The 27084-nt window shown below is 47.1% G+C and overlaps 1 protein-coding gene across 1 annotated transcript in view; it reads left to right on the forward strand.

Annotated features, from left to right (window-relative positions):
• The window catches only part of TMEM163 (transmembrane protein 163), a 967557-nt gene that overhangs the window by 683435 nt on the left and 257038 nt on the right, over positions 1-27084 (forward strand). The window contains exon 5 of the mRNA XM_078683868.1: positions 7869-7965. Coding sequence (XP_078539994.1) covers positions 7869-7965 — 97 coding nt within the window. The remainder of the gene's footprint in view (positions 1-7868; positions 7966-27084) is intronic.

Consider the following 27084-nt stretch of genomic DNA (forward strand, 5'->3'; position numbering starts at 1 on the left):
GGCATATTTCTTCTTTTAAAATGTTTTACACAGAGTTTAAGTGTCAAAGAAACATAAACAAAAAAAAGATACCAAATAATAGTGCCCCTAGCGGCAGAGCCAGTGTACTTGCATTTCTGGCTTTGTATCCTCTCAGTCATTCAGATGCTTTGTTATACTGTTTGTGCATAATGAATTCGAATTTTACAAACAAATGTTTACATATTAAGAATTATAACATTCTCAGCAAGTTATCAATCAATCAATCACAGGCATTTATATAGCGCACTACTTACCCAGAGGGTCTCAAGGCGCTGGGGGGGGGGGGGGGGGGAGTGCTGCTACTGCTCGAATAGCCAGGTCTTGAGCTTCTTCCTGAAGGAGAGGTGGTCTTGGGTCAGGCGCAGGTCGGTCGGTAGGGAGTTCCAGGTCTTGGCGGCCAGGTAGGAGAAGGACCTTCCTCCTGTTGTCGTTCTTCGGATGTTGGGGACGGCGGCGAGGGCGTGGCTGGCTGATCGGAGATGTCGTTTGGGAGCGTAGAAGTTGATGCGGTTGTTGAGATAGCTAGGGCCTTGATCGTGTAGGGCTTTGTGTGCGTGGGTGAGGAGGCGGAAGGTGATTCTTTTGTTGACGGGGAGCCAATGAAGGTCTCTCAGATGTCCGGAGATGTGGCTGTGTCGTGGGATGTCGAGGATGAGTCTGGCTGAGGCGTTCTGGATCCGCTGGAGTCTTTTCTGGAGCTTGGCGGTGGTTCCGGCGTAGAGGGCGTTGCCGTAGTCCAGTCGGCTGGTGACGAGGGCCTGGGTGACCGTCTTCCTGGTCTCGGTGGGGATCCACCGAAAGATCTTCCGTAGCATGCGCAGGATGTTGAAGCATGACGAGGAGACGGCGTTGACTTGTCTGGTCATGGTGAGGGAGGAGTCCAAGATGAAGCCCAGGTTACGTGCGTGGTCTGTCGGTTTGGGTGCGCTGCCTAGGGCGGGGGGCCACCAGGAGTCGTCCCAGGCGGAGGGCGAGGAACCCAGGATGAGGACTTCCGTCTTGTCTGAGTTCAGTTTCAGGCGGCTGGTCGTCATCCACTCGGCTACGTCTTTCATCCCTTCGTGGAGGTTGGCTCTGGCGGTGGCGGGGTCGTTGGTCAGGGAGAGGATCAGCTGGGTGTCGTCAGCGTAGGAGATGATGTTGAGGTTGTGTTGGCGTGCGATGGCCGCGAGGGGGCTCATGTAGACGTTGAAGAGGGTGGGGCTCAGCGAGGATCCTTGAGGGACGCCGCAGATGACTTCGGTGGCCTCTGACTTGTACGGTGGTAGACGGACTCTCTGTGTTCTTCCGTCGAGGAAGGAGATGATCCATTCCAGTGCCTTCCCCTGGATTCCGATGTTGCTGAGGCGCTGCACTAGGGTGCGGTGGCAGACAGTGTTGAATGCCGCGGAGAGGTCTAGGAGGATGAGGGCCGCTGTTTCTCCGTTGTCCATCAGGGCTCGGATGTCATCGGTGGCAGCGATGAGGGCGGTCTCTGTGCTGTGGTTGGCTCGGAAGCCAGACTGTGAGGGGTCGAGGGATCCATTCGTCTCGAGGAAGGCGGACAGCTGCTTGTTGACGGTCTTCTCGACGACTTTGGCTGGGAACGGGAGGAGCGAGATGGGGCGGTAATTCTTGAGTTCGGTGGGGTCCGCTGTAGGTTTCTTGAGTAGGGCGCTGAGTTCGGCGTGCTTCCAGCTCTCCGAGAAGGTGGCGGTGTCGAAGGAGGTGTTGATGATGTCCCGCAGGTGGGGTGCGATGACCGCGTCGGCCTTGTTGAAGACGTGGTGAGGGCAGGGGTCGGTCGGAGATCCGGAATGGATGGAGTTCATCAGGCGGATGGTGTCTTCGGTGCTGATCGGAGTCCAGGCGCGGAGGGTGGTGGTGGGGGGCGGTGGTTGAGTGCTGAAGCTGTTGTGTATGTCCGCGATCTTGTTGTGGAAGTAGGAGGCGAGGGAGTTGCAGAGGTCTTGCGATGGGGTGATGTCGTTGTTTACGGCGTTGGGGTTGGAGAGCTCTTTGACGATGTTGAAGAGTTCCTTGCTATTGTGTGCGTTGTTGTCCAGCCGGTCCTTGAAAGCAGTTTTCTTGGTGGCGTGGATCAGTTGATGGTGCTTTCGGGTGACAAGCTTGAGGGCGGTCCTGTTGTCCGGTGTTAGTTCCCTTCTCCAGGCTTTCTCGAGGGCTCGGCAGTTCTTCTTGGAGCTCTTGAGTTCGTCGGTGAACCATGGGGCCTTCTTGCTGCCGGGTATGCTAGGCGGGGTCCTCAGTGGGGCGAGTTCGTCCGCGCAGTTGCTGATCCACTTCGTGAGGTTGTCGGCGGCCTGGCTGGGGTTTGCTGAGCTGGCGGGGGGATGCTGGCTCAGGGAAGCGGCGAGCTGGTCGGCTGTGATCTTGTTCCAGCTTCTTCGAGCAACCGGTTGCTGGTGGTGGTGGATCGTCGTTCTTCTGAAGGTGAAGTGGACGCAGCTGTGGTCCGTCCAGTGGAGTTCAGTGGCGTGGCTGAAGGCGATGTCTTTGCTGGATGAGAAGACGGCGTCGAGTGTGTGTCCGGCGAGGTGGGTGGGGGTGGATACCAGCTGCTTGAGTCCGAGGTTGGCGAGGTTGTCCAGCAGGGTGGTGGTGTTGCGGTCGTTGTTGTTCTCCAGGTGGAAGTTGAGGTCTCCCAGGAGGATGTAGTCAGCGGAGGGGAGGGCATGCGGGCTGACGAAGTCGGCGATGTCCTCGCTGAATTGTGTGCGTGGTCCCGGGGGTCGGTAGATCAGGGTGCCTCTGAGGGTGGTCTTCGGGTCGGTGCGGATCTGGAAGTGTAGGTGTTCGGCAGTTTTCAGGGTGTCGTCGGTGTTGGTCGTGATGTGGATGGTGTCCCTGTTTGACGCGGTCTCTTCGGGTGATCTTGTAGCCCTCTGGGATGGCGATGGCGATGTCGGGCGCTGAGGAGTCGTTCATCCAGGTTTGCGTGAGGAAGGCGACGTCAGGGGCTGTGGTGACGAGGAGGTTCCAGAGTTCGATGGCGTGCCTGTGGACGGAGCGGGTGTTGAGCAGGATGCACTTGAGGTGGTTGCTGCTGGTGTTCGGCTTGGCGGGTGCTGGTGTGGGGCAGGTCCGGATGCAGGTGAACTTGCAGGCGTGGCAGCTGAAGGGTCCGTGGGTGCGCCTCGGGGTGGCTCGGTAGCATCCAGGGATCCCGCCGGTGTTGAGTGCGATGAGTTCGGTGGCGTGTAGGATAGCCGGGTCGTCTTCCGTCGGTGGGGGCCAGGGGTCCTGGCGCTGGGCGCGGTCCAGGCGCGGACGGGCGCAGACGGGCTTACCTTTGGCGCGCCTTCGGCGCACAATCGGCGCTCCCGCTGCGCGTTCGCACGGTCGCCATATATGGCCAAGTGCGAGGGTGGGCGGGGCAGCTGGGAGGCGGGAGCGGGGAGGGTACAGAAAGAAAAAAGGGGCGTGGTTAGCGGCGGTGGCGGGAAGCGGGGAGCGGGTAGGGAGGAGACGGGGGGTGATACAGGCAAGCAGGCAAACAGGCAAAAAACCAAAATAAATACACAATAAGGTACAATTAAGCAGAGGGGCACACGGCGAGATAGCGGGGAACAGGAGCCTGCAGGTCAGGCGAGCACAGCGCTACACCGTAGGAGACCACGCCACTCGGTGGCAGGGGGCGTGGTCACACGGCGGCGGCCGGGGCAGCGAGGCAGGCAGGCGGGAGGCACACGCAGCAGCTGGTGGCCGTGTGGCGCGGGGGGTGTCCTAAACTAGGTCACACTCACCTGCGTCGCACGGTCGCCATATATGGCCAAGTGCGAGGGTGGGCGGGGCAGCTGGGAGGCGGGGAGGGTACAGAAAGAAAAAAAGGGGCGTGGTTAGCGGCGGTGGCGGGAAGCTGGGAGCGGGTAGGGAGGAGACGGGGGGTGATACAGGCAAGCAGGCAAACAGGCAAAAAAACAAAATAAATACACAATAAGGTACAATTAAGCAGAGGGGCACACGGCGAGATTGCGGGGAACAGGAGCCTGCAGGTCAGGCGAGCACAGCGCTACACCGTAGGAGACCACGCCACTCGGTGGCAGGGGGCGTGGTCACACGGCGGCGGCCGGGGCAGCGAGGCAGGCAGGCGGGAGGCACACGCAGCAGCTGGTGGCCGTGCAGCGCGGGGGGTGTCCTAAACTAGGTCACCCTAGGTTACGATTGATTAACTTGAAAAGATATACATTTCCAACTAATTGGTTACTAAAACAATATGTGCATTTAACTCCATATTTAAGAGGTGACCATTGTGCGTTCAATGGGCGTCAGCTAGAAGCATCCAGAGTAGGAGCTGCTACCTCTGTTTTCCCCTTTTTTATTCCTGGTGCTCACTGCACCTGTGGTTTAAGTGCTGGTGAAGGCAGCAATAGGAGCACAGAGTCAAGATGGCTTGAAATGCTCTCTTTGCTTTCTGTATTTCAACTCCTTTCCATTACCTTCGCCCTCAAGGCAGCAAATCGGATAGTGCAGAGGGGCTCAGGAAAGGCCAGGGTTAAACTCAGTGATGTTATCAGGAATCAAAGGGCCTATGCTACTCCTGGGCCAAGATTTAACTATAATCATGTAACGCAGCCAAGCAAGTAAAGTTCTGTGCTACAGTGTATAAAAAAGAGAGAGCAGAACAGCGCCCTATCAGTGGTATAACAAAAGCCCCAGTAACCCCTGCATTGTGGGGAGGACCCAAGCTCTGGGGGCCCCCTGCAGCCCCTCTGGCACTGGCAGGTTCCTAGCCTGAGAGCTTCGGACTGGGTCTGGAGCATGGGGGACCCCCTGTATGCACTTTGCAGGGGGGCCTCAAGTTTCATTACGCCACTGCACCCTATTTACCAAGATATGGCGCTGTTCTGGCGCCCTGTACTGGCGCACTGTTGTCAGCCATTCATTGTTAGACTTGGCCCTTTTTGCAGGGTCATCCCTGAACGTTTTGCCTTCCTCCTTTATTTTGTCTGACCTGTTTTTGTTGATTTTATGACTCTGGGCACTTTACCACTGCTGATCAGTGCTAAGGTGCATATGCTCTCCCTATTGTAAATTGATGTATGAATTAGTGATTCCATGATTGGCTGATTGGGCTTACTGGTCAGCCCTAGTGCAGTGCACTGAGTGTGCCCAGAGCTTGTAAACCAAATGCTGCTAGAGGGCTTGCAGCACTGGTTGTGCCACCCACAGAAGCAGCCTGTAAAAGTGTGTCTCAGGTCTGCCATTGCAGAGCCTGTGTGCAGTCTGGTACTGCCATGCTGACTTGGCCAGTGCACCCACTTGCCAGTCCCTAAACCTTCCCTTTTCTTCATATCAGACACCCCTATGGTAGGCCCAAGGACAGGGTGCATTGTAAGTATACATTAGGGCATGCTCTGGTGTGTGTGGTATGTCCTAATAGTGAATTACAGCCATTTTCGTTTTTCACTATTGCCAGAATGGGCAGTTAGATTATTACATTTTATAATCCTAACTGACTCATGGAACATGATAGAAATTTGAGTTTAGTATGCCTGAACTCAAAATGATAAAATACATCTTTTAGTGAAGTTGGTTTTAACATTCTGTGTTTGAAAATACCACTTTTAGAAAGTAGGTATTTTCTTGTCTAATTATCCAAGCCTGCCTCTGCTAGGTTGTGTATTCCTTGTCTGGAGTTTGAGTGACAGGGCTGGGGGATTTCAGGAGACAGGATGAGTCAGCCCAGTGGTGAATAGAGAGATCTGCATCTAGATGGGAGGGAGGAGTTGCACCTGGGACCTGAATAGGGCTGTGCCTTCCCTCCACAATGATGGCTCCACCTCCTGTGGTACGTCTGATGTCTCTGCCCTGCACTGTGAAAGGAGAGAAGGAGTCATGTCAACAGAGTGCTCCAGGGCTGTGCGTTTCCGCCATAATGCTGGCTCCACCTCCTGTGGGGCGTCTGATGTTTCTGCCCTGCACTGTGAAAGGAAAGAAGGAGTCCTGTAAACAGAGTACTCCAGAAGTGGTTTGGATTAGGCAAAGGCCCCTCTGCCCTCAGAGGACAAAGGATTTTGGGGTATAAGTATTGGGACCCTGATCCCAAGAAATTAGATCACTTTTGGACAACAAGAAGAAACCTTTGCTGAGTAGAGGAACCTGAAGAAACTGAGGAGAGACTATCCCTAAGCTGAAGTGCTGCTTGGGGGATTGGCCTGCAGTAGTTGCCAGACTGCCAAAGAAAGGAGAAAGGAAATGTGTGTGCTTTATTCCAACTTGTGAAGGATCTCCAAGGGCTTGAGAGAAGAGCTTGCCTCCTGCTGAAGTCTCAGGGACAACAGACTTCAACCCCAGCTCCCCAGAGTTCTTTGGAAGTGCCTACTGCTGTTTTGGGCCTTCTGAGGGACTGCGTGTCGCAAGGAGCTGGAAGGGCGACTCAAGAGGGAGAAGCGCGTCGCCGTCACAGCCGCTGCCGCCGCATAGTGGATGTCACCGTTGTAGCTGACGCATTGCACCGCATCTCAAGAAATGTTCCGCAACCCTGAAGAAGCATGTCACCGTCGCAGCCTTCGCATCGTGGATGTCGCCGCTGTAGCTGACGCATTGCACCACATCAAGAGAAGCGTCTCGCAGTGAGGAAAAAGCTTGTCGCTGTCGCAGCCGCTGCCGTCACATCACCGAGTAAAGATGTTGCCGCTGTAGCTGTCGCATTGCACCACATCACAAGAAGCGCCTCGCATCCACGGAGAAGCGTGCCGCCATCGGAGCTGCTGCCGTCGCATCACTGAACAAGGGTGTCGCCGCTGCAGTTGTCGCATTGAGCGGAAGCACCTCGCATCATCGGAGAAGAGTGTCGCCGCCAAAGCCGCTGTCTTCGCATCACGAACAAGGGTGTCGCTGCTGCAGCTAATGAATCGAGCCGAGAGAACTAAGCTAAACCTACCATTTTAAGTACACTATTGTGGATTTTTTGTCGTTCGTGGTCTTGTGTTAAATCTATATAAAGAATACTTATTTTTAATTTACAACTTGTGTGGTGTCCATCTGTAGTGGTGTCACTTGATTACTGTATGTTTTCACAAATGCTTTACACACTGCCTCTGAGATAAGCCTGTCTGCTCGTGCCAAGCTACCAAGGGGGTGAGCAGGGGTTATTTTAGGAGTGTACCCCCTTACCCTGAATGGAGGCAAGGGTCCCTATTTGTCACTAGTACCTACCTGTGCCAACTAGAGGACCCCAAATCAAACATGCATCAATTCTAAAGAATAGGTTTTGTACTCAAAGGGGTTCCTTCCGGTACCAAACTATGTTCTAAGGTGTTTCCCGCTGTGTATGTGTGTCATACAATTTAGCACACATGCAAAGTAGGAAAAACGATGAGAAATGAAAATATTTCTCCTCCTGAGCCTACCTTGAAGAGGCATAGGATTTTGTTGCAAATCCCCATCAATGATTCTTTGTGTGTAGAGATTTGCATTAAAACCCATCGATGGTTGCATGTGATTGCCTGTTCACCACCATGGAAGCCCCTTGAAGCAAACTGGCGCAGAGTAGCACATTGCGCAACTTTGTGTTACTTTGCGATACTAGCCAACACAAATCCAGATTTGCGTTGGATGGTAAATCCCACCTTAACACTTTGCATTGGGTTTGCATTACAAAAGTAATGCAACCCTGATGCAAACCGTTAGTAACTCTATACCTATACGTCCAGACATGCAGGCATTTCTTTCTCCTTTCAGTTGTGTTTAAAATTGGTTACACAAATGTGAAATGTATGCATTTCCTGAGTTCCCAAACAGCTTCAACATTTCCGGTCCTGATCTAGCCAACATTTACATTTGAAAGAAGTGCCTTTGCTTTCATGTCCTAAATGTTGCTCGTTTTCTTCTCTCTCCTCCAGAGCTTGTGTTATCTTGGGTGTCATATTTCTGCTATCGTCCCTCTGCATAATAATCAAAGCCATCCACGATCTTGCCATCAGGTTGCTCCCAGAAGTGGTAAGGCCATTTTTTTCATACTGTACTTGCACTGTCTTCTGTCATGTATTGTAAGATGTTGGAAACCTATATCAATGTTTGAGAAGCGTATCCATTCAAGTATCGTGGTGTGATATTACATAGCACAAAGCATGTACCCACCAACGAAAATACGGGGGTCATGGAGGGCTGCAAAAGAAAAGTTGAGGCAAGTAGCCCGGGAAGTTTAAAATGCTTTTGTTGGCCCAAGGGACAAGCCAGCATCATTTATTGGCCATCAGAATAACAAACAAGCATTTACAATGCAATAGATCTCGTATTTACGAAACTCTCTTAAATGCGACACCTATGGGATTGCAAATGCTTGCTTGTTAAAGCGCCTGTGCGGCGCTTTCACTTTTTTTAAAAAGATCTTTATTAATTTTGACAAAGTGACAACATTAGCATTGTCAAGACGATATAATCCAACATTGACATTGCAAAATTACAGTGATTTGAATGGCGTTGGTTGGCGTTTCAGGGAAAACTCGAACAGGAAGCAAGAAAGTCCATATTGTAGACCACTGCATCGTTCTAGAGTGTAGTACATTTACAAATAGTCAAGTAGATCATGGAAACCAAGAGGGGGGTCCGCATTGTTCCACAAAGCCATTGCTCCATTACGTCATATATATATAAACAAAATAAAATAACCTGAATGAGAGGGACAATGGGAAAATGAAACAAGCATTTGCAATGCAATCGGTCTCGCCTTTGGGACTGCTCTTTAACATGGAGGGAAAGTAAGCACCAAACTGCTTGCCACGGCAGGTATGGCAACACATGGGGAGAAATATTGCCTTTCACGGGAAATTGTATAATCCAAAGCTCTGTTTTTAATATAAAATCAGAGACTTCGGTGGTCATATAACTGAAAATACAAGCTTTGAAAAATATTATGGTCTAGGGGTGCTCGTGGAAGACAATTTCTATGGACTGGAATCTAGAGAATGCTAAAGTGATTCTGGTATTTAACTGACCTCTGCTGGTTGTTTTCTATCAAGAAAGTTAAATAGAGGCAGTTGCCAGAAAATGTTTAAAAATCAAAATCCCTCAGCAGAAAGCAATTATGGTATCTTACTGACCACTGCTGGTCGTTTTCTATCAAGACAGTTAAATAGAGACAGTTGAACATAAAAAGTCCCTAAGTGGAAGCAGACAAGTCCTAGGGCTGATCTCCAGAGCCCACAAAGTACATATACATATAAGACCGTTCCGGTGATAAGTGCGCTATACAAGAGCATTTGACATTGACAAGAATATAATATGAATATACTAAAGTATATACAAGAGGTCTCGAAGGCTCGACCTAAAAAGGAGAATTATCGATCTCATTCTGCAAATGTCAGTGTGAGTGCACCTGTCGGTGTAGCATATCAGTGAATAACATACATGTAGCTGCGTGGGCGTGGTTGATTGCCAATGATGAATGCGCCTGGGGGGATTAGGGGGTAGGAGAAAGAGAGAAGCGAAGGGGGAGATGAGCAGTCGACAAGGAGATGGGTGTGAAGGGCCATGCAGCGCTCTCCCTTTAATGTCGGCTGCACCCTTTTCCTTAGATGAGCTGTGTCTAAAGAAAGGGGAGCAGCATCCATTAAAGTGAAAGTGAGGTATGGGGCGCTTATAAAAAAGAAGCATTTGTTTGTCAACTTGACAAACATTTTTTTTTCTTTTTAAATCGCCCCTTGTCGCGGTTTCACTGTTATGGCGGCTGCGCCCCTTTCCTTAGACACTACTCATCTAAGGAAAGGGGCGCAGCCGCCATTAAAGTGAAAGTGCGGGTATGGTGCAGTTAAAAAAAATAAGATAATAAAAGCTAAAACAAAAAACATGCTGTCGCGTTCGTTGCCGCAAATAAACCAACGGCACGGTCGTCACTGAATGAGTGTGCCGTGCTATGAAAAAAAATAAAACATTAAATCAATGGGTAAGAGCTCAGAGGCTGTAATTAAAGTCTACTGAGTAACAACACATGTAACAGGGGGGTTCCCATGGAAGGTTACAAAATGATACACAGTGGTACGAAGGATGGACTACTAAGCCTATTGACCAATGAAAAGCCAAAGTTCCCAAAGGACAATGACACAAGCCAATGAAAAATATGGGCGGAGAGTGGGTTTAACTTCAAGCCCATACCTGAATACAGCATGACTCGCAGAGCAGCGCATACGCTGTCCAGGCTCGACCCAAAAAAGCCAATTTGTATCGCCTTCTTACTTTGTCAATGCAGGTCTTTCGGCTTTGTTAATGCAGCCGTGTTGGATTTTCTAATGAAATTTGCCGGTGCCGTGCAGGATCACCAAAAAGAGAGGATTTTGTTTTATTGCTGAAGCAGAACAGCATTAAAAAACAAAACAAAGTGTGATGTCTACACATATATACTTATTTTGACGCACAAGGGCATAGGCATCATGACACTATGACAGCTGCTGTTGTGTATGCATGCATCATGATAAGGCAGCCATTTTTTTCTTAGAATAAATCATCTGAAGGTTGCGTGCTCCCATGGAACTTTAAACTTAAAACAAGCACTGGCAACGCCAATAGGTCTGCCTTTCATGGAATGTTCTATGGTAATGTTAAGCATTACAAGTGAATATCATATGTATTTGTGTGGACTCAAAGAACTGTAGGATAATATTGTTGTAGATTGAAAGCTTTGGGGGCAGTTAAACTGTAAAGACAGACCTAAAAATGAATTTAGGCTAATGACTGCTCTCCTCCCATCTGTGCTGCTGCCAGTGAAAGACACACCCTACAAATTATCTAGTTATCTCAGACATGTTTACAGAATGCCACATGTGTGCCCCTAACATTTAAAGCCCAACCAGCAGGATAAATAAAGAAAAAGACCACAGCTGGTGGAGGGCAAACAATTGTTTGTGTAAGCAAACAACTTCTGCCCATTCAAAACATGTACTCCTGGCTCCCACATGTGAGCGGAGACAAAATCCCTCTCTAGTGCTTACTCACATAATTGTCTGTCGACAGCTGTGCTGGTAGGCGAAACTATAAAAATGGTGTTATACATTGTCTTATTAGAGAGGTGTCGTCCAGTAGCAAATTTAACCTGTAAGGCCCTCCTAAAAGTTTAAACCAATTAATAAAAGAAATGGTATGAGCAGGGAGCAACAAAGGATTGGTGGGTTAGGGAAACAATGTCATCAGTGGCAAGCAGAGAGAAGTGTGGGAGCAATTAATTGGAGATTTATAAAAACAAAGCAGAGCTGGACGGGAAGGTGAGGGAGTTGGGATAAGAGAGCTACTCTGAGCTCAAGGGTGTCAGGTGAATGAAGGGGAACGCTGCACACACAGAGAGGGAGAGAGATACAAAAACACATGCATTCCTATGGAGTGCTAACAGAAATAAAACACTTTTCTGAATGTAAGCAGTGGGTGGACACAAGTCAGCCAATTGAAAAATGGTTAAAAAGAATGCTCCAAAAGTGGTACAAGCAAATAGTTGGGAGGAAAAACATTGAATAAGAAGCAGGGAAATGATATAGAGATGAAAGTCATCCAATCAAGCGCAAGGGGCTGACCCAAAGCCCAATATATACATGCATTGGGAGTCACAATCTGCCTCTAAAGATACCTAAAAAAACAAAAAAAAGGGAGGAACCTCCTTTATCCAGAGACCCAGTAAGCCATTCAATGTAGTGAGGCAGTAAAAGTATAGCTCTTACAACTCGGGTATCCCATAAGCCATAAAACAAATATGTACGACACAAGAAAATAAGAGGTCAAATTCAACCTAGGTTAAACCAGTAAAGAACACATTGGTGAATTTCCCTAATTCCAAATCCTGTGAAATGGGGAAAAAAAGTAAAACACCAGTCAGTTGAAGGTAGAGGGAGTGGACATAAAAGTCCCTCCTTGAGAAACAGAGAAGACCAATGCTTGCAATGTGAGGAGTAGCACCATTTTTACACCACAGTAAAAGAGCTAAGATTTCACCCCTCAGCCAAGGTCAACACAAAGTATTTAAGCTAGCAGAAGAATTCCAGTCTAAAGAGGCAGATGAAACTTCACTTTGAGTAAAGAAGCTGAGGGTGCCAGTGAGTAGAGTCATGAAGTAAATCCGATTCTCAGCCAATGAATTATAGTGCGAATGTTCCAGCCATATTGGATGAAGATAACAAAGTCACAAGAAAAGAATCTAACCTGTTAACATGACCTCCTCAGAGTTGGAGGGTGGATTCAAAATGGTAATCTATATGTGACACAACATTCTCTGACTTCTGGGTGCTCCTTTACAATCTGAAATTAATTTCCTCAAGTGCTCACAATGTATTTCTATCTATGCTTCCCTGTGGATAGAACAATTTTAGACAGTGGACCAGAACAGTAGAATCAGGAGAGTGGAGATCAGTCATGGCACAACACCTGAAAACACCCTTCCTAGAACTGAAAGGAATGCAGAGGTTAAAACCGAGTGACCACAATGTGGGAATGACCTTACCATCCAATCTCATAGTAAATAATGTAGTGCAGGGGTACTCATAGTACGGCCCGCGTGCCGGTGGCGGCCCGGCAAGCCTTCCCTGGCGGCCCGCAGACCTTGCAGACATCGTACCCGAGTTTTTTTGTTTTTTTTAAAGAGTTTCTGCAACCAGAGCGCGACTCAGACTCTGCTGCTCTGTGGGGGCCGGGCGATTCCCGCCATAGTCAGAGTAGGGCTGCAGGGGCGCTGCGAGGTGAACAAAGCCTCATTAACATGCCAATGTTACTGTTAGTCTCTCTAAATGAGTTGAAGGACACAGTGGAAAGCCAAACACGCTTTCGTTTATGAATAACACACTCAAAGATAGCATTAAGAAATCGGAATATGTAGTTTGAAATGTTAATTTTAAAATCCTCAGTCTAGAGCATTAAGTATTCCAGTAGCCACTCAGAAGGCAACAGTGAAAACAACTAGACATGTAATGTTCAGGGAAAAAGATACACATTTTGAACATTATTAGGGTGTTTCTGAGATCCTAACACCATACAGCTATTTCTAAACGTTATGCTGAAAATAGAGCTAAAGCATTAAATAGCAAAACCTCGAGAGGTGACCTGAAGGTGGATGCTGCCATTGCCAGAAGTCAGGCTCATGCAGATATCTGGGTAGCGGAGAGGGAGGTGAAGGATTTGACTCCTGCTGCGCAACAGTCTGATGACCACAGAGCGTTTGAACTGGCTACAATGTGTCTTAACGCCTTCTATACCGTGGCGGCTGAAAATCGCAAAGAAACCAAAAGTGGTGCAAATTTGACTAAGGCAAAAAAGGTAGGTGATTACTACCGGCATGAATCCGGGCTGTGTCTGGTGTTCTTTTTGAACCGCCCCCTAGAAATTGTGACTCAGTTTGGGATATAATACTCGGACCTCTACCACTCAGAATAGGTCACCTATCTGGTGCAGATCGATTATTTTTTAGGGCTGCTGCATCTACCACCCCTCACAAAAGAGGGACGGGCAATTTTGGAAGTTGATATTACAGAGGAGGAAGTGGCGGAGGCCATATTTCTGCACTCCCAACATGTAAATCCCTGGTGCAGATAGACTCCCCAGGGAGTTTTGTGAAATGGGCAAACCCCTACAACTCCTCCTCTTGGCCCAAACATACAAGATGGCCATAGAGAAACTAACCTTGGGTTTCACTCTTACAGACTCTTTATTCTGGTCCCTCTTGTGCTACTTTTGCCCTCATATCCTCCGTGTCAGGGCAATCCTGTTCTGGCTGCCTCAGCCACAGCATGGGCGACTACCCACAAACCTACACCTCCACAGCAAGGCAACGGTGTGGCAAATTCATCTCTTTGAATTGCAGGCAAACCATTCCATTAGGAAATGTGGAGAATGAAGGGAGTGCACCACACTGACAATCTCCTTAGCAAGGGCGCACTCAAAGTGTTTTGGGTGCTCAGGGGGGAGTTCACTCTCTCTCCATTAGTCTTTTGACAACATCACCAGATGACCCATTCTCTTTGTTCATTGTTGGGACCCCTTCCAGTAGGACTTCCAGTTTCACTCATCCTGCAGTAGTGAGGCTGTAAGAGACTGGTATCTGGATCATATGGAGTCCTCCTAAAGAGCGCACACTCAGGAAATACCCTCAACCAGACCCACATCAAGTGGCAGATGATCCTCAGCAAGGAATATACCTCAGATGATTGGGTGGCCCAACTTCAGTGCCATGAAAGAGTCTGCCTTAAATTCCTCTTCTTTAAATTCCTCCTTGGGTGGTACTGGTCCCTTCGGAGGCTACACCGGACACGGCTGCCAACATGTGGCTGATGCTGGAGATGCTCGGAAGAGAACTGTGACCTGCACAATATCCCGTGGAGCTATCAGGGCCTCCAGGCCTACTTGGCAGCATTATGGGCTCACACACGCAAACTCCACCCACAAGCTGTGAAGCCCTGTCCACCTGGCCCTACTACACAATAGGAGAGATACCCCCAAGATGGATGTACATACCTACCACTTTCTAGCTATAGAGCAGGCGAAAATATGGATCCTGCATTACAAGTGTCAAGTGAATACTTAATTCCAAAACAAATTTGGATTTGAGAATTTGAAGTTTTTGAAACTTGAACTTCATTGATAAACACATTTTTTACAAATAACATTTTGTAAATAATAATATTGGAGCCTTAAATCAACAAATTGAATTATAGCGTTGTTTGCGGACACAAACAAAGCAGTCTGGGAGGTGCTTACCTCAAATTTTTAGTTGTTAAAATGATAAGAGATTACTCACATCACTTCCACTGCATTTAGTTTCTCTATTCTCCTTGTGGTCATTCTTAAGGGAAAAATCTCTGGAATACCTATATTTTAAATACCAGTATTGTCCAGGCTTCACCTCAATCTGGCTCCAAGCCATATACTAAATTCCCTCTTAAACTAATTGTTCAGCACATTCTCTATTTTCCCTAAACTTCATTACAAGAATTATTTTACTGTTGATCTACCCTTTTTGTTCCTTCTTTTTTCTCATAGGCTTCTTCACGTTTTCTAATATGCGTGAGCACAGATTGGTAAAAATAAGTGCAAGGAATATAAGCATGAGCAAATTGTGATTGGTAAATTGCACATGTGAATCTGCAAAATGGGTGCTTGTTGCGTCAGAGGTGTGGCAGACAGAGATCAGTGGACAGCACCAATTAACAAAGGGTTACAGATATATTTCACCCCCCCCCCAGACCTGACTCAGCATGGAACTGATAAAGGGGATGGGCAATGCAGGCAGAAGAAAGTCCCTTCCCCCCCCCCTCTATTCCTGTACACTAATGCGCTGGCAATGCATGAGCAGATTAGTAGGAGACATGCTGATGTGGAAGAAATGCTCTTACATATTTGTAAAGAGTAATACACTACAACTTAATTTTTTCTTTATTGCGGCCGTGGACTCCAGGAGTCCTGGCCAAGACACACAGCCGTTGCTTGGTGAAAGACACAGAATCTGTCACGAGGAAGACATATGTGATTCTTACCCAAATGGCAAGAGTGAAAGCACAAGCAACAGAAGGGATGTATTCTGACGTATCTGTGGCTTGGCTACTTGGAGGACAGTAACCCTTCTTACAGCATTTCGGTTACTGATCTATAATCAGTGGCACCAGGGAGGAAATCAATGCTATTCTCTGCTCCATATGGAAATCCAGAAGCCTCTATCAAGGATAGAAGTGTGTTGCTACCAGTAGGTCGATTTTGGAAAAGGGGGGTGGTGATGGACAGAGTTTCTGAATGATGCAGAATACTCTTACCAAGTCAAGAGATCATGGTTTTAATCCATCACCGTTTTTTAGCTCAATGCACCATCCCAGCTCAGAACCTGGCTATATGCAAAGTAGTCTGTTCCTGTCCCAGAGCATGCTGGGAACAGGGCAAACCAAGCTACCAAGCCAATTCTTATACTGGGAAGGAAACAAGCTTCCGGGGACCGGTTTCTGGCATCACAGCCTTCTTCGGCCCGGCTTGCTTGAATCCTGATGGTGCAATGAGCAAGGGACTCACGTCTGAGCATACCCTCCCACACATAGTGTGGATAAAACCGATTTTGGAAAAGGGGGTGGTGATGGACAGAGTTTCTGAATGATGCAGAATACTCTTACCAAGTCAAGAGATCATGGTTTTAATCCATCACCGTTTTTTAGCTCAATGCACCATCCCAGCTCAGAACCTGGCTATATGCAAATTAGTCTGTTCCTGTCCCAGAGCATGCTGGGAACAGGGCAAACCAAACTACCAAGCCAATTCTTATACTGGGAAGGAAAAAAGCTTCCGGGGCCCGGTTTCTGGCATCACAGCCTTCTTCGGCCCGGCTTGCTTGAATCCTGATGGTGCAATGAGCAAGGGACTCACGTCTGAGCATACCCTCCCACACATGTGGATAAAACCGATTTTGGAAAAGGGGGGTGGTGATGGACAGAGTTTCTGAATGATGCAGAATACTCTTACCAAGTCAAGAGATCATGGTTTTAATCCATCACCGTTTTTTAGCTCAATGCACCATCCCAGCTCAGAACCTGGCTATATGCAAATTAGTCTGTTCCTGTCCCAGAGCATGCTGGGAACAGGGCAAACCAAACTACCAAGCCAATTCTTATACTGGGAAGGAAACAAGCTTCCGGGGACCGGTTTCTGGCATCACAGCCTTCTTCGGCCCGGCTTGCTGAATCCTGATGGTGCAATGAGCAAGGGACTCACGTCTGAGCATACCCTCCCACACATAGTGTGGATAAAACCGATTTTGGAAAAGGGGGGTGGTGATGGACAGAGTTTCTGAATGATGCAGAATACTCTTACCAAGTCAAGAGATCATGGTTTTAATCCATCACTGTTTTTTAGCTCAATGCACCATCCCAGCTCAGAACCTGGCTATATGCAAATTAGTCTGTTCCTGTCCCAGAGCATGCTGGGAACAGGGCAAACCAAACTATCAAGCCAATTCTTATACTGGGAAGGAAACAAGCTTCCGGGGACCGGTTTCTGGCATCACAGCCTTCTTCGGCCCGGCTTGCTTGAATCCTGATGGTGCAATGAGCAAGGGACTCACGTCTGAGCATACCCTCCCACACATAGTGTGGATAAAACCGATTTTGGAAGTAGGTCTCCATCCCTGATCAGTTATGTGTAGCAGAGCTAATCTATGAGTGGGTAGAAAATCTTTGCATTAAGAGGAAAATCAGAATAAGGTATTAGTGCATGACAGTGAACTGTTCAGCCTGCTACCCCGTAGAGTGCAGGTGCGAAAGGGAATGCAGGAACTGAGCATTGTAGGTAACACATGATTATGTACACCAGGTAAATACTGCATATCCATTTTACTGTCTGAAACATGGATTGGTATTGTGCTGTTAAATGGCTATAGATTGTTTATGACCATTATGAGTTTAGAAATATAGGGCCTCATTACGATGACAGTCGGAAAGCATTCTGACCGACTCGGTGTCGGAACGGTTTCTGACCGAATCAGAATCGGGAAGTCTGACCAACCAATTATGATGTTTCTGAAACACGGTTCGGTCGGACTCCTATTGGCTTCAATGGGAGCTTGTGTTCTGACCAACAACATAGGCTCCCATTGAAAAAAGGGGTGGTTGCGGAAACCCTTGCACCCTGTGGGGGGCACCCCATGATGCTTGCTACACTGTGCATGGTTGGAAAGAGGGGACCTATGGATATCCCCACGGGCCACAACCAGAGGCCTCAAGGTAAAAGGGGCCCTGCTACGGGCCCCCAGAGTCATATTCTGACAGGTGATCAGTGTCGGACAAACCGACTCGGAACTGCGGTCTGAATCCAACATTGTAATCGCTCGGTCGGAAACGAGCCCCATAGAGCTGTTCAAGTAGGCTCCGACTGACTCTATGTCTCTGAATGCCGGTCGGAACCGATTCAGAATGACTGAATGGTTTCCTTTCCGTCCGAGAACACCATAATCGGCCGGTCAGTAATGTTTCTGAGGTGGTCGGAAACGTGGGATCGAAGTCCGATTCAAACAAACCGAATGCTGCTCGGAGCCTTTCTGACCTATATCGAAATTGGACCCAAGTTTAAGGAATGAGAAAGAGAGTGTTAGTCTTAATTTAAAAAATTGAACCAAGATTGTGTACTTTATTGGTGTTACTATAACACGATTGCAAGTAGAGATTACCAACATGAGCTGGCAGGATATAGTCTGTTTCCTATGAAGGCGAGGCCTAAGGTTCTGAACAAGTATAGCTTGGGAAAAGCCCCCAACTTACTTGGTTTTGGAGCCTCGCCCAAATTGAAGCAAGGTATTTTTCCTGCGGAGAAAATATAACTCCTTATTCCTTTCCTGGTTGCGAAGCTTCTATTCACTAAGGTCTTTATTACGACTTTCGCAATCACCCTTCAACCAAACAGATCAGCGAGCAATTCTGGCGCTTATCTGCTATTAATGGGACTGTATTAAGAACAATTGAAGAAACCTCTGGGGAACCTGAATGTGGTACCCTCAGAATCGTTTTAAAAGCTCTGTATTATTGGGACGCTTACTACCAGGATAGACTATCCTTCTATTTGACTTTTGGATTCACACCAATTATATTACTTTTGCCCTGACAAAGTTCCCGTGGCACAAGGGGAACGAAACACGTTGGCTGTGCCTTCGACGATTGAAAACTTTGATATTGAATAAAGAAGAGACTTTTAAAATACCTTTTGCTCTATTGACTTCATTGGAGTGCACCTTCCCTTTTGTTTTTCCTCCCCCAAATATATGCACTGTTCCCAATGCTTGTTGGACTGGAGTTAGAATAATAAATATGAACACACCCCCACAAAAAATTATCTTCACTTTCCACAATACATGTTGGACTCGATCTAGAATTGTAAGTATGCCTCCCGAATATCAGCATTTTCCCAATATTTATAGAACTAGAGTAAGATTAGAAAAACCACCCGACCTATTTATGCACTTTCCCCAGTGTTTGTTGCACTGGAGTTAGTATATTAAATTAGACCCCCCGACCCTCCCCCCCAATATGTGCACTGCCCCCAGCTTTTGTTGCAATGAAGTTAGAATAGTAAATTGTAGCACCCTACACCTACATTGTAAATGTGTGCACTTTCCCTAATATTAGGGGAACTGGAGGAAGAATAAAAAATCTGCCCCACTCCCACATATATATATATATATATATATATATATATATATATATATGGATTTTTGTCCCCGTTGTTTGTTGGACTGGGGATAGATGACATACCTAACCACTTGATATAACTATGTTCCTAATTTTTTGTTGCACTGTGGCTAGAAGAGTACATTTGACACTTCTAAATATATGACCCGTCCCTAATATGCATTTTCACCAATGTCTGGTAGGGTGGTGTTAGCAGAAAAATGTTGACACCTTCAAATATATGCACCAAGGGTTATCTCCAATGTTTGATGGCCTGAAGTTAGTTAGATAACTAAATCTGCCCCCAAATATGCATTTTCTTTAATGTGTGTTAGATATGGGTTATAATGATGCACTTGAAATGTTTTTACCTGTACAGATTTTATGATAGAGTTTAGAGTTAGATTATTAAATGTAACTCTCTGTAGACTGTTCATGTTTTCAGGCATGTACAATTCCAAAAATGTATTTTTACATTCTTATTTAATTTTATTTAAGTACTTTTCTTTCTTTTTATAATATTAGCAATTTTGTAATATTGTTAGGTATTTTAATTCACTTATTTTTAATTTTATTTACAAAAAGTGTAATGGTTTACTGAGTTATATCTATGTGTGCTTTTTAATGTAATTTAAAACGTTATATTTAAATATTGTTGTTCTGTCCGATATTTTATTTTAAAATGTTTTATTTAAAAATTATTTGTGTTTGTCTAAAAAATTCCATGTAATCTATATATCACTTTCAAACAAAAATGTTTTTATTCAGTTTTAAAAAGTATTTATATGAATTGTTTAAAACCAGATTTGTACTTTATTTAAAAACATGAAAATGCAGATATTCATATTTTTAATGTTGTATACATTAAAAAATACATACATTTTTTTATGTATTTATAAATTCTTCAATAATTACTTTACATTTAAACAGTGGTATTTATAAATAAATGTATATGTTTCCTAATATAATTGCAATAAGTAGACACCAATATTTTGTTAGTACTATTTTGGTCCTTTATAATAAAGTATTTTAAAGGTGCTAATTATTTATTTTTAATGTTGTAAATTTGACATTATTATGGCATAATGATATTTTTGTGATCAATATTCTATCTTAACACCAAATTAGAGAGAAATGGAAATAAATAGAATACACAAGATGCCATCATAAGGAAGGATACAAGAGAAAGTCTTAATGAAGAAGAAAAGATAATGGTGAGGCCCGCATTAAGAGAAAAGATTAGAGAAAGATCTCCAAAAAGAAATACTAAAAGTAGATGCCCCTTGAAAAGAAAGATGATAATAAGGTAAAAAAAAAAGAAAAGATAAGTAACCAATTAAAGGAGTGCAGATAAGAACCAAAGAAAAGAAAAGATCAAGAGTCACAACCATAACATATGAAAAGGAACAGAAACAACCCCCAGATAGAGAACAAGTACACAAAAAAGAAAAACCCTGAAAAGAGAGAAGGGAGATCCACATTAAACATTTCTCATGAAAACTACAAAAGAGAAAATGGTAAATTACACCCCATTAAAAGCAAAGGCAAAAAGATATGCAGAAAGAAAGAGAGATTCATGGAAAGAGAAATAACTGCAGAATCACAACAGAAAATAATAACAATCTACGAACCGAAATAAATAAAAGATTTCATCATCAAAAGAAACAGAAAAGATCAAAAAGAGTTCCAACAAAGAGAAAGCTTAAATAAGACAGACAATTGAAGAAAGGGTAAAGGGAAGACCCACTAAAGTGTAATGTTAAAAGGCTATCCAGAAGGAGAAAGGAGAAACATAAACTAATAAACAAGAGAATAAAAGAGAAACAGACAGAGAAAGGACAAAGGACAGCCCCACCATAAGAGAATTAGTCAAAAGAGACCCACAGAAAGAGGAAGGATATAAACGCAAAGATATTTAATGGGCAGCCAAAGAGATGCCCAAAAAGAGAAAAGTAACAGAAAGACCCATAGAAATAGAAATGTTTAAGAAATGCTCACTGAAACAAGAAAGTAAATGGGAGACCAACAGTAAGAACATAGATTAAAGTCAATATAGTACATCAGCACCACAGAAAGAGAAGGGTGTGGATAGAGAGATATTCCAAAATCTCCAGACAGGCTGAATTTAAGCACAAGTGAGAATTGATAGTTTTAGTCATACTAAGTCAAAAAGGCAACTGCAAAATAGAAGTGAGGCAAATGGCAACATTCAATACAGTAAAATGGGATAATTACATAGATTCAATTTCCACATATATTTTATGTTTCAAGGACTGCTTAAAAGAGATTAGAAGGATGATTTGTTTACAGAAGGTGTGGTGAATCCAATTCCAATTCCAAAAATTCTTTATTTCGGCCACAAGTGCCATAAAAGATGCAATAAAAAAAAAAACAGTACATACTTTTAAAACACAATATTTACAATAAAAGTAGAAATGGCCTGCTAGGCCTGCATAGGTACAGAATACAAAATAGTGTAAGTCAGGGGGACATTTTCTTCCTTATTATCCATGCTGCCATTAGAAATTTTGAGACCGCAAACACAATATGGCCCAGAGTATTAGTCTTCAAAACCCTGTAAGCCTGTGGGTACTTCCTAAAACCCAAGTTCCGACACAAGGGTGCTATCCAGCGCCTCCTCGGGCTCCGGTAAGCATGACAACAAAACATAATGTGCAGATCATCTTCGTCGTGGGCTTTACAGCATGGACAGAGTTTGTCACCCCCTGCAGACCATTTATAAGTAAAAACTTTGGTGGGTAGTGTACCAAACCTCCATTGCAGGAACAATTTCCTTGCCAAGAGAGGAAAAATAAAATCCATAAAAGGTTCAAATACGTAGGAATTTTTGGATTCTAAAAAACGTCCCGTCAAGGTGCCACTATCATGAGCATTAACCATGGCAGCAAGGTGTTTGTTCTTGTACAGCTGGGCAAGGGTTTTTCGCGAAATCCTTTGGCATCCCTGAGCTGGGTCATCCCATAAGTCTGGCAGGTTCAAGCTAAACAATTCCGACTTGATAAATGCCAGCCAGGGAATTTTGCTGTTGGCATTCAGCCTCATGACGTGAATAAGGTCCTGTCTATAGTGATGCAGTTCCTCGGTGGTCCAAATCCGATGCCAGAACTTCACAGGCTTGGACAGAAGATCCTCAGCAATAGAAGGAAGGCCCAGGTCGAGTCTTAAGGGGAGGAGTGGCGTACCTTGCGAAAGCGCAAGTAGGCGTCTGAGAAAACAATTTTCCACCCCTGCCATGACCTTGCCTGCTTTGTGACCCCACAGCTCACTGCCATAAGAGGCTGCTGCCTTCGCTTGTGACCTGTAAGTTTCCAGGGCCGGGCTTACAGGCTTAAAGGAGGACTTATTGGCCACCTTCAGGAGTGCGCCCGACAGCTGGGAGAGTTTCAGCCTAGATCTAGCTACCTGGGAGTCCCATGACAGGTTTTCTTGCAATGATACCCCCAGATATATAAAGGTCGAGACCCTCTCAAGAGTGGTATCCCCCAGTGTAGGGTTGGGTCTGGTTTTGGTGGGGGGGTTGAAGATCATGAACTTAGTTTTTCCCGTGTTCACCTCCAACCCATGCTGGCGACAAAAAATGCCAAAACCGTCCACAATCCTCTGTATCCCCATAGGGGATTTGGAAAGCAGGAGGGTGTCGTCGGCAAACATTATTGCCGGGACCCTCCTGCCTGCCAGGAGCGGGGCGTCATTGTCTTTAACAGCGTCAAGATGTTGAATGACGCTGTTGATGTACAGACAGAACAGGGTCGGGGCCAGGACACAACCCTGTCTGACGCCTCGGCGGACCGGGAATTTGCCCGAAAGCTTTCCATCCCTCCCACACCTTACTTGTGCAAAGTTGTTCTCATGCAACCTGATGATGATACTAAGAAGGTGGGGGGGTACTCCTAGGTTGTTCAGAACCTCCCATAGCTTGCCTCTAGGGACGAGGTCAAAGGCTGACCTCAGGTCCACGAAGACCATGTACAACCGTCCTCCCTCCAGCGTGACCGTCTTCCAATATAGGAGAAGGAGGCGGAAAATTTGGTCCATGGTCGACGTGTTCTTCCTGAAGCCAGCCTGAAGGGGGCTCATGATGTCGTTGTCCTCCACCCAGTCTGTAAGATGGTTTAAAATGAGGCGCGCAAAAAGCTTTTGGGGGACATCAATTAGGCTAATGGGCCTGTAATTGGCGGGGAGCAGAGTAGATCCCTTCTTGTGGATTGGAACAATCTCTGCCCCCAGCCATGACCCGGGGATCGCCATACCTCCTAAGATGGCATTAAAAAGGATAAGAAGGTATGGGCCCCAGATATCCGGGTGGTGCCTAAAGAGGTCCCCGGGTAACCTATCCAGGCCTGGCGCCTTCCCCAATGGTAAATGCTCTAGGGCAACTTCCACTTCCCCCAAGGATAGTTCCATACCAGAAACCTGGGAGCCCGGAGGGACTTGGAAAACTATGTCAGGGCAAGAGTCAGTGTCATGATAAAGTACCCCGAAATAGGCCTCCCAAACCGCGGGGGCAATATTAGGTTCGATTGCTTTATTGAGCTCCCCAAAATTTCTGGGAATCCCTGGCTTTTAGGGCATCATGGAGATCCTGCCAGTGGTTCCAGTCCCACTCGGCCCTGGCAGTCACCATCACTGATTTATAGTATTTCCTGAGGTCACATACCTTGGCCTTATTGGACCCCTCTTTAATTGCAGCAATAAGCTCAGATTTTGCTGCCCTACAGGAGGAGGTATACCAGGTGGGAACATGAGTCTTTTTCTTTCGAGTAGGCACCACCGGGTGGAAAACCTCAGCCAGATCCCTCACTAGGTCCTGGTGTATATTACCCAGTTTCTCATTAAATTCTGGGATCCTTGGCTCAACCAGAAGTGCGTCCACCTCCATGAACCTTGGGAGTGCCCGCTCATATAGATTGATAATGGCCTCTTCTGAGCTCACCAGCTTCCCCCACTTGACCCGGCGCCTATTTGTCGTGAGGCGCAGTTCCCCCACGTCTTCCCCTCGCTCTACTAGGGATACAGCCGTCGAGGGGAGAGGGCACTGGATGTTTAGACAGAGGGCATTGTGATCACTATCTGCCCTGTTTAACACCACAAAGTCAAGTACTTTTGGCCAGAGTGTAATGTCCACCATGATGTAATCTAGCCTCGACTCATGGCCCCTTCTGTTGAAGGTGCACACTGAGGGGGTATCGGAAGGAGTACGACCATTACAGGCCCTCAGTGCGCAATTCAAGGTGAGGGACATGAGCTGAAGTGCTAGGGGGGACCAGGCTTTGGGGTGGGGAGAGGACGAGGGTGGCACCCCCCAATGATCATCCTCGGCCGTAAGGGCACCATCCAATAACCCCTCCAGAGGTTCAAAGTGGCAATTGAAGTCTCCTCCAAGCACCACCTTGAGGTCTCCTGGAAGTTGGCCCAGAAAGGAGGACAAGTCGTTTATGGTTGGTGATTCATTTAGTGAGGCTACTGGACGCGAGTAGACGTTAACAATGGCCCACGATGGTTTGCCGGGCCATGTAAGCCGAACACACTGAATGTCCTGCGAAGACGTGTGGACCTGCTCCGCCCGGCACCCAGTGTGACTCGCAATCCAGATTGCCAAGCCACCCGATGGCCTCCCCCTCCCACTCCATTTGGCAGGGATTTCAAATATTTCGAACCCTCTCCTGGACTGGGTATCCCTCGCCCATGTTTCTTGGAAGAGGAGAATGTCACTGCCAGCTATTAGCTGATCCCACTCCGGTAGACCCTCCTTATTTGCAATTCCTGCCACATTCCAGGAGAGAATTCTCAACCCCTGGTCAGGAGGCAGGCCACCTTGGCTTCCAGATGGTGGTTGCACAGCGACCAAGGGTAGATTAGTATCTAGGGGGCCAGTGCAACAAACCGCGCTGGCAGAAGGCCCGACCAAGTCCGCCACCCCAGATTGCAGAATGTGGGCAGTGCTGATATTAGGAAAGGGTCCCAGTTGTCCCGCACTATCAGCCGTATCAGCCGTGGCAGGCAGTCGCTCTTTGGCGTTATCATGCCGATTAGGATCAGTCACAGGGGCTGTGCCCGTACCCACGAGGCTTTGCACCACCTCATCCAACCTCTTCCCAGGGCCAGAAAAAATTTCCCTGGCTTGTGGTCAATCGACCTGATCCAAGCAGGAAAATCTGTTAGGATGTATAAAATTGGTCTGGGCAGTTGGTAGATAATGCCTAGGTCTGTAACGCGAGCCATCCACAGCAAAGCCTACTCTAGTCCACCCCTTCTTGCTCCCTGTCACCGTGTTACTGTCACTAGGGTAGAAATATAAGAGGGGTACTAACTCAATATTGGACTTATCAGGCCTTACAAGCCAGTTGCAGATGTAGTTTGCAACATGTGGGCTTTTGAAGCTTAGGATGATGCAGTCCCCTATCCTATTCTTTGGGGTAGTACCAATCCATGGTATCCTCCTTACCATCAAGAGCTCGCCTTTCAGGTTCGGAGGCAGCGGCCTATTGATACTAAGCCAACTGATAGCCTTATTACGTAAAGAATCTTGGGTCTCCTTTGTACCACCGGTTAGCTCAGGAACTCCTACCATAATTGCCGTATAGGGGACCGCTTCTGGCGGCAAGTTAACCACCCTGCGCCTATCGGGCGGGGGAGCGATACCACCAGTCGGTGCATTGGTGGCACCCGCTACCCCCCCGGTTGCGGCGCAGGAGGCGGCTTGGATCTCCTGGGAGCCGGGACAGGGGGCCTAGGCGCTAGAGGTAACAAGGGGCGCGCCTGGGAAGCAGACGCACCGATTGTGCTCAGCGATACCCTATTAGGGGCCTTAGACGTCGCAAGAGACAAAGATCTATTCCCATGTGGATCCCCGGTGGCTGTAGGAACATTTACAACTGGCCCGGGCTTTTTCCAATATGGTTATTTCCCAGTGACTGAAGTCGATTCTCTATGGCATCCAATCTCACTGCAATGGGGGTTAGCAGATTTTTAATAATAGCTGCGAGTGAGTTAATTATTGTATCTGCACTGTTTGAACTTGCCCCCCCAAAAATGAATGGGCCCGGCGGCAATGGAAGTGAGACCGGGGCAAGAGAGCCCCCGAGATCTGACCTAGAGCCCGCTACGCTAAGATCAGGGGAAAGCGAAATATCTGTGCTATCTTCATGGGTTGATTCGACTATATCAACTCTTGCCCTTTTTGCCCCCTTTGATTCCCTAGACCTTTTCCTTTTTGGCGGATGTTCCACCCCACTGTCTGCAGGTTCTAAAGGGAGCTCAACCTGTCCCGCTTCAAGCATGTCTATTCCCATATTATCCGACGTGGGGGAATGGTTGGTAGTCCCAAGTGGGCGGGGGGAGTTCCTATCCCTCTGTGTTAGGGGAGTTCTTAATTGCTGGAGGACCGACTCAATTGTCTGATCTATACTGTCGAGTAGTGACATGTGGGTAGCGTCCAGGGGGATCGGTGTACTAGCATCTGTTGAGGATGTTTCCCCATGGTCCTGAAAGACGCTTTCAGGACCCATCAGGAGGTGAGAGTCTGTAGATGAGTGACAAGTGCTAATTTGGGAGCTCGCTTTTGGGAAGAATTTCTCCAGAGTACTTAAGCCTTGATGAGCCGACTTGCTCCGTAAAGTTCTGGTCGCCATTGCGGGGTAAGTTACAAGGGACACGAGCTGGAAGCGTTAGAGGGGTGGCCCGGTCCGGTCTCTCCCGGCCTCTAACGGCCTAGAACGGCCCGCTCTTTGCCCGGTCTTCGCCCCGGTGACCGCCCCGCGCGCGTCCCGCGGTGCGCGTGAGGAGGTTCACCTAAGTATGATAATGGGGCGTGTCACTGGGAGGGGGCGCGAGGCGCGGCGGGAAGAGGAACCAGCTGGCGTTGACAGATGGACTGCTGGTCCTCGCAGTCCCGCTCGCCTGCGCCTCTCACCTCCGCTGCGGCCGGACTTTGCAG

Source organism: Lissotriton helveticus, chromosome 3_1 (assembly GCF_964261635.1).
Source record: "Lissotriton helveticus chromosome 3_1, aLisHel1.1, whole genome shotgun sequence".
NCBI lineage: Eukaryota > Metazoa > Chordata > Amphibia > Caudata > Salamandridae > Lissotriton > Lissotriton helveticus.